The sequence below is a fragment of the Protomyctophum parallelum genome (assembly GCF_964188405.1).
Source record: "Protomyctophum parallelum genome assembly, chromosome: 2".
Lineage (NCBI taxonomy): Eukaryota > Metazoa > Chordata > Actinopteri > Myctophiformes > Myctophidae > Protomyctophum > Protomyctophum parallelum.
This window is the reverse complement of record NC_139699.1, coordinates 44,120,742-44,129,339: the sequence shown is the minus strand read 5'-3', so window position 1 is coordinate 44,129,339 and position 8,598 is coordinate 44,120,742. Positions and strand designations below refer to the sequence as shown.

Below are 8,598 nucleotides of genomic sequence, written 5' to 3'. Positions count from 1 at the left end.
AGATCGATTAGCTTTTCAGCAGAACCTGCTACATGGATAAATAACTCAACAATGACTTTGTCTCCTTCCTATAGGTTCACCTGGTACCAGTACCAGCTGCTGGTCCATAACGATGTGGGCCACTCTGCTGGAGAGATTGTTACCATGGCGACCATGGCAGGGGTCACCTCTCCGTCCCCCGTCTCTGTCTGTCCTCCCAGTAAACCACACTGCCGTGCAGGTCAACTGGACTCAACCCGGTACGGACACACACCTCTCCTTAACCCTGCTACTGTACTTACATCATTAGTAGTGTAGATGTAGGGGTGGTGGTGGCTCAGGTGTAGAGTGGCTGGATGGTAACCGTAAGGTTGCCAGTTCGAACCCTGATGGGCTCCCCCCAGAGTTAGTGTCGAAGTGTCCTTGAGGCAAGACTCTGACCCCTAATTGCTCCTGATGTGCTGGTTGGTGCCTTGCATGGTTTCCCGCCGCCATCGGTGTGTTAATGTGTGTGTGAATGGGTGAATGTGATGCACAATCTATGTAAAGCGCCTTGGATAAAGGCGCTATATAAATGCAACATTTACCATTTTATAGAGATAGAAGTGAATGGCAGATCGAAAATCGAGTGGCAAAGTGAATTTAATGTTGTTATAAAGTCATTTAATGGAATCAAATAGGACATTTCTGAGGCCAGAAAGTAGTTTTTTGCCACTCAGTAGGCGTCTCCCGCATAACTTCCGGGTATGATGATGATGTCACACCACGCATACCCTCTATACACTATAGTGTTTTCCTAAACAGTCGACCGGGGCCTGTGTTTATGTCACGGACCCATTGTTATGGGTCATCTGTTTTACCTTTTTTTTTTAAACATATTATCAGAAAAGAAACATTTAAAAAATAAGATATAGAGCAAAATAGTGAACATTGCGACACAAAAGATCGGCTATTTTCTATGGGTCCCGGGGAGACTCTTGCATCTGGAGCGAAAACCTTTGGAAACCACTGCTCTTTATCGTATGTTTACTTGTCCGCAGATGTGCTGTTATTTAGACTGATGCTAGGTACATGTGCTGTTATTTAGACTGATGCAAAGTACATGTGCTGTTATTTAGACTGATGCTAGGTACATGTGCTGTTATTTAGACTGATGCTAGGTACATGTGCTGTTATTTAGACTGATGCTAGGTACATGTGCTGTTATTTAGACTGATGCAAAGTACATGTGCTGTTATTTAGACTGATGTTAGGTACATGTGCTGTTATTTAGACTGATGCTAAGTTTGACGTCTACCTGCTATCCTATAGTTGCTTTGTTGCTTTTATTTTCTTAGCACTGTATTTATTCAACCCTGTTGTTGATTGTCTATACTGTAGGTTTCATGCCACTTCATTATGATCTCTAACGAGTCGTTCTAAATAAGAACGTCTGTCATTGTAAAATATACTTATACCCACTCCAAACATACTGTGTATACATGCACAGACTTTAGCACAGATTTCCAGTCATTTTCGTCTACATCTTTCTGTACCTTTAAAAAAAGTATCATCTCTTCTTTCTCAGGTCTTCAGGACCTGCAGGGCGACGTGGAGCGCTACTTCCTATTCTTAGACTCGGACCACTCGGTCACACGAACTCTGACCTTTCCCCCCGGGGTCGTGTCCACGGTGATCGGTGACCTTTGGCCCAGCTCTACGTACCGCGTGTCGTTGTGGGTGTCCAACGGAGCGCACAACACCACCAACTCTACGCTCGCTGTCACCACCAACGATGGAGGTGCGTGTCTGTGTGTGTGACTGTGGGCCTGTATTGCACTACAGTGTGTATGTGTGATTGTGTCTATGACTGTTTGAGAGTTTTACAACATACAGGTTAGTCCAGGGTGAAATGAGAATAAGGCAATGTTGCCAAGTTTGAGGTTGATTGATTGATTGCATAGTCACATAGAATAGAACACTCAAAAGGGATAGCACCAAAAAAATGTATTTGCGGGCTTGTTTCCATTTAGGCCCTATATGCAATCAATTCGGTCTATGATGGTAGATGATCGGTCCATATACAGTATAATGCGCATGACCATAAATGGTCAGAATTGCCGCTATCCGACCAACTCGATGCCGGGCACGGCGACCAAAATGACGTTTTACTTGTTCATGTTTCTTTGTATTAAAAAAAAGAAACAGCTTAAAAAGATACACACTCAAAAGCTTCACCTGATTTAATTGTGTGAACACCACCAATATTCATGAAAGAAAACACGAGGAATCTGTCAACTCCCGCATTTGTGTTTGATTGTGTGTGCCTGTGTGTATGCGTGTTTGCGTGTGCGTGTGTGTGTCATAGGAGATGCTAAGTGCATCATGTAGTGGTGCTTCAGATCAATACAAGGTGTGTGTGTGTGTGTGTGTTGTGTGTGTGTGTGTGTGTGTGTGTGTGTAAGAGGAGATGATGTAAGGTGTTGTGATGTCCTTGTTAGTAGCACCCCCCCCTCTCTCTTAAACCAGCCTCTACCTGTCAGACATGCTGTTGGTTCGGCCTGGCAGAACATAAACGCTGTGCTTCACCAGATCCACCACTTGAACCCTAAAGGTCTATTCCTGTGCACGGCGCATAGTGCACGGACATTGGCACGTGTAGATATAGGCTATTTTTTTTGGTGAAAAGAGGGATCCAAGTACAGAGCCATGAGGGTCACCCCGGTCAACAAATGATAGGCGTATGGCTTATTGGCTTAGGAATGGAACAAAAAGGGCAGGTATACGCTCCTGTATTTTAACATCAGTTATTATGGTGGTACTTGGAAAGCCACATATTTTCTGAGGTGGTACTTCAGTATAAAAAGGTTGGGAACCAATGATCTATTGTATTTATTGAGGCTCATTTGGCTGTGTACCACATCTTGATCAGTTGTTCTCAAAGAGAGGTTGAGGGACAACGCAGATTTTTGGGCAAAAACCAGTTTTTTGGTATGCCCATATGATGCCCATGTACTGTATGGTCTAAAAGTGTTCATTTCTCTACGCCTTTAAGCATTGTAAACCCTGTTTCCAAATAGGCTAGCCGCCCTATACACGTCTGCATGTTTTATGGTGCGTGTTTGTGCGTGTTGCACATGTGCACACAAATGCGCGTGCATGTGCGTGCACATTTTGTCTTATTGGCGTCGTCCCACCCCCCACTTCTAAAAGTAGCACTGCAACACTGCCCGCATTGTTCCTTAAGGGGGAAATGGACCCTTCCATGTCTGTAACTGAGACTGAGAGTTATGTCTTGAAATGTAAATGTTTCAGAAACCACTGATCTTGATGACTGAACAATACATTTCGTTCTTGGGCCAGAGAGTAAACAAATCAGCCGTATATAAGAAAAACAAAATGCAAATGTTTTCGAGACAAACTGTTCTATGACGTCTGTACGGGGGGGGGTCATCTTCAGGTCAAGGTTCATCCTCTCAGCCGCAACGCGTTTAGCTTCCGAAGCACTCTGAATGGATGTGATGTTCACTGTTCCAATAGTGAACAGATCACAGCGTGTTTCAGTATGACCTGGATAGAGAATGAAATGACATGGAAATAACCAGAACAAATTCAGACCCTCTGGACTGTCTCTACTAATATTATATTGTTATATTGAGATCTGCGTTCAACTGTCTCCTGTGTGTCATCTCTGACTGCTCCCTTTTTTCAAGTCTCTCTCTCTCTCTCTCTCTCTCTCTCTCTCTCTCTCTCTCTCTCTCTCTCTCTCTCTCTCTCGCCCGCCCCCCACCTCTCTCGCCCCACCTCTCTCTCTATATCTCCTCTCTAATCTGACTAGTATAATAAAAAGTGCATTAAAAACATTAGAAAATCATTAGGTGCTGAAGGCAAACCATGGCTCGTTTAACTGAGAGGCTTGAGAGGTAATTTCATTATTTTACAGCTGTAAGACTCTCAAACTCTCTCACATGCACGCTTGCACGTGCGCGCAGTGCACACACACACACACACACACACGCACACACGCACGCACACACGCACACACAATAGACACATATATTCACACACTAAATATATATATCGCTGCTCAACCCTTCCAACCATCTTAACGTGGCCTGCAAGGGCAATCTAAGGGGCTATGCTAACAAACAGGGGTGTGTGTGTGTGTGTGTGTGTGTGTGTGTGTGTGTGTGTGTGTGTGTGTGTGTGTGTGTGTGTGTTCAATATAGCGTTAATAATGCCACCTAGCAGGTAAATGACATGTAAAGCAGTGGTCTGGGGTGAGTGTGTTGTAGAAAATTAGCTGGGTTAACTTGTCTTTCGCTAAGGGAGGATGGATTGGACGTGAATCGATGATAACCTCTGCTGAAAAGTATAATATTATCATTTGACTGTTTTCCTCTCCTCCTCGGTTCATCTCCACCCCTCTCCAGACTCCATCATTCTCTGTTTTCCTCTCCTCCTCGGTTCATCTCCACCCCTCTCCAGACTCCATCATTCTCTGTTTTCCTCTCCTCCTCGGTTCATCTCCACCCCTCTCCAGACTCCATCATTCTCTCCACCGCCCTCTGCCAGCGTGTGCGGTTTATCTATTATTTATAATGATCCCACAAACTTTGAAAAGCGAGGACCGCACTATGGCGAGAATTAAGAGTTTGACTTCATTATTGATTCTAATTGAGGAAGTGCTGACCTGAAATAAAGTTATGGAGGATTTATCTGAGGCGGGGGGGGGGGGGGGGGGGGTAGCGGAATTACCAATGACACAGAAACAGAGAAAACATTATTCTCAGCAAGAGAGAGATTATGTATAACACAGGCCATGTTGTACTGTACGTGTACGGTAATTTACATCTTCCTCACATACAAACATGCTTTTGGATGGTTCTCTCTTTCTTGAGTTTTGGTTGAATTGGAAAATCACTTTAACGAACCAAATCAAATTAAACTTTATTCATAAAGCACATTTAAATCGACCAAAGTGCTGTACAGGTAAAAAAAAGACTTGCACTTGCACTAATAACGTTGCAGCAGGCCCGTCTAGAGTTTGACATTTGAATGGACAAATGGTATCAGTCAAAAGGGAGACATCGAAGACGAAGGATGGATGGGGAAGGATGGACGTATTATGGAATGTCAGAACAGGTTCTGACACGCATACAGTATATCCATATATGGAGATCTACGGGTTTGAGGTCAGATGTAGAGTTGCTGGCCAATATCGATGACATCAGGGATCTCCATATAATGGGCTTAACTGTGACACATAGTCACATTTACTATATATACCATATATGGGGTGCTTGCCTGGGGGGACCAACCCACCGACCAACACACTGACGAGTGTGTGTGTGTGTGTGTGTGTGTACGTGTGCCTGTGTGTGTGCGTGCCCCCAGAGCCTCAGGGCCTGTCCATCCCAGAGGTGGTTGTGGTGAACAGCACCACGGTGAGGGTCCTGTGGTCTCCTCCTCGACGGCCCAACGGAGCCATCCGGTCCTACGGCGTCTACCTGGACGGCAGACTCCGCGGCAGCGCCGACAACGCCTCGGGGTCCTACCTGTTGGGAGGACTGCTGCCCTTCACCGTCTACGGTGTACAGGTACACACACACACACACACACTGACTGACACTATACCCGTGGTTTAAGAGTTCATGTGATCTGTTACGTGTGTGTGTGTGTGTGTGTGTCAGGTGGAGGTGTGTACCGTGTACACATGTGTGAAGAGCAGTGCTACTCGGTTGACAACAGAGGAGGACTTACCAGCTGACCTTGCCCTCCCACACACACTTGTGCTTAGCTCCAGGTAATGGACTCTCATTGACGCACGCGCACACGCACACGCACACACACACACACACACACACACACACACACACACACACACACACACACACACGCACACGCACACACTCATTTCTGCACCCCAACATGTGTCTGTGTTCGTAACCGTAACTAATCTTTTATTTTGATTGTTATCAACTTAATCTACACTGTCCAGTATGCAGTACGTACAACAGACATACTGTATACGTAGTAAAATATAATGTGCATTTACTATATAGTGAGAATGTGAGTGCATATTTACAATGCAGTTTTAAAGCAGGTTTAAAAAACAAGTCTGTTTAACCAAAGACAATTGGATGGACATTTCTGGGGAAACACAGTATTATGTCATGGAAAGAACTAACATTAATACTCGGACTATATACAAGAGGATACGTTTTACAAGAAGTGGGAAAAGTGGAATCTCTTCCTCTATGAGGAATTCAAATATTGTATTTATAGATTGTGTTAACAGGTTCCGTCCATCCGACGTGTCCACGCGTCATAAGGAATCCAACCGACGGGTTGCAATGACGTGTGTTACACGTCCTATAGCGCATCTTCAATGATATCAAACGAGAGAAGAATATTTTTGAGTTGGACTCCAAGGCCACCATACTCTTCGCTCCTCGTTCCTGCGCGGTCCGGTCACTTCCCTGTTTACCGCTGCAGAAAGAATGCCTTGTCTCTCCTAATCCAGGGCGCTCTCCGTGGTTATGATCTGATGGACATACTAAGCTCTTCATGTATGACTTCTCACCTGCCTCTCGTTCAAAAATATGAACGTGAGGGACCATCAGCGACTTTTATCAGATTATTAGCGAGGTAAGAAAGCAAAAAAATATCTCAGTTTTTTTCCCGGAACAGAGTAAAAGCGGCCATGTCTTCCCGGCACACCAGAGCTTCTATTTTGAAGGAATCCCGGGGCTGATTGCGTTAATCTGTAATCCTTTGTTTCCTTTTTCATGGTCAAGTTTTTTGTCTTTTGTTTTAGTGTGTGTTTGTCTTGTGTTTGTCTTGTGTTTGTCTTTGTTTTAGTGTGTGTTTGTCTTTGTTTTAGTGTGTGTTTGTCTTTGTTTTAGTGTGTGTTTGTCTTTGTTTTAGTGTGTGTTTGTCTTTGTTTTAGTGTGTGTTTGTCTTTGTTTTAGTGTGTGTTTGTCTTTGTTTTAGTGTGTGTTTGTCTTTGTTTTAGTGTGTGTTTGTCTTTGTTTTAGTGTGTGTTTGTCTTTGTTTTAGTGTGTGTTTGTCTTTGTTTTAGTGTGTGTTTGTCTTTGTTTTAGTGTGTGTTTGTCTTTGTTTTAGTGTGTGTTTGTCTTTGTTTTAGTGTGTGTTTGTCTTTGTTTTAGTGTGTGTTTGTCTTTGTTTTAGTGTGTGTTTGTCTTTGTTTTAGTGTGTGTTTGTCTTTGTTTTAGTGTGTGTTTGTCTTTGTTTTAGTGTATGTTTGTCTTGTGTTTGTCTTGTGTTTGTCTTGTGTTTGTCTTGTGTTTGTCTTGTGTTTGTCTTGTATTGTTCAGTTTCTTCCCATGTCTTTTTTGCCGTCCTTTAAAAAAAAAAAAAAAAAAAAGAAAACAGAAAAACAATTAAAGGTATATTCAGTGATTTCACTTAATTCAAATATCACTTATTTTTTTGTTTTGTTGTGATAATCCTCTCTACTATAGAGTGTGCTGACCATATAAGGAGTTCCTCCCTGTCCCCAGTTAACCCCTGGGGGTCAAAAAACCTTAGGTTTCGTTTTTGGCTCTCTATCCTGATTGGATGAAAGGCTTAGGTCCCAGCCAAAAACGAAACCTAAGGTTTTTTGAGTGAAATCACTGAATATACCTTTAAGCCTCTTTGCCACAATATGCAGTATATAGCACATTTCACGGAACTCGTCCGATGAGCCCAGCACGAACCATTCATTCTATAGCCTCTTCTCCGCTGCATGCCTGCCTGCGTGTCTTTCAGTGCGGTGAGCCTGAACTGGTCCAGTCCGGGACGTCCCGGTGGGATCATGCTGGGGTACGAGGTGCTGCGACGCAGCCTCAGGTCATGTGGTGGTCGGGACGTCCCAGCCAGGGCCAGGAGCCTGGCTGTAGCGGAGGGCTCCGGAGGAGGAGGAGGAGAGCAGGGAGGAGGAGGAGAGCAGGGAGGAGGAGGAGAGCAGGGAGGAGGAGGAGAGCAGGGAGGAGGAGGAGAGCAGGGAGGAGGGCCCACCTGCTCCTACCTGGAGTGTCCGGTCGGCCACGGGGTGTGCGGGACGTCCTGCTTCCCGTCTGATACTCAGGTAAAGTTTAACCCATTCTGACCTGAGATCAGATTCTAAAAAAAATCTTCTACATCCTGACAGTTTTCCATTCTGACCTGAGATCAGATTCTAAAAATGTCTTCTATGTCAGTCGCTCTTCGATAATAATAAAAATAGCAGACCTACAAGCTCGTAGCGCGCCACTCGGTGGCGCGCTATGAGCTTGTAGATCTGATATTTTTCAATAGCTAAAGCACGACATGACCAAAATGGCTTCCCGCCCCAAAATGGGTTAAAGAATACCACGCCACTGTTGAACACCAATGTTCAAATAATAATTTGGAAGTTGCAGTAACAGGATGACGTCTGTCTCAAGATCAGAGTCCTCCCACATGCTGTGTACTGTACACATAGAAATATAATTAGATCCGCAAGCATGCTCTCACTCGTCAATTCGTCCACTTTTTTTGTTTGTTTTGTTCAGAACGACGCGACGCAAAAAAAAAAGTGACTTCTCGTCTCTCGCATATTATGATTTCATGCGACGATGTATTATTGGAATCGGATGGTCTTTGGCGGGGATC

General features: G+C 44.3%; 1 protein-coding gene across 1 annotated transcript in view; it reads left to right on the top strand.

Annotated features, from left to right (window-relative positions):
• ush2a (Usher syndrome 2A (autosomal recessive, mild)) overlaps positions 1–8,598 on the top strand; it is a gene marked incomplete at both ends in the record, with an annotated part of 385,038 nt that overhangs the window by 240,387 nt on the left and 136,053 nt on the right. Inside the window, 6 exon segments of the mRNA XM_083759320.1 lie at positions 75–165; positions 167–239; positions 1,547–1,759; positions 5,356–5,558; positions 5,652–5,764; positions 7,735–7,893. Of these exon segments, the coding sequence (XP_083615446.1) occupies positions 75–165; positions 167–239; positions 1,547–1,759; positions 5,356–5,558; positions 5,652–5,764; positions 7,735–7,893 (852 nt within the window).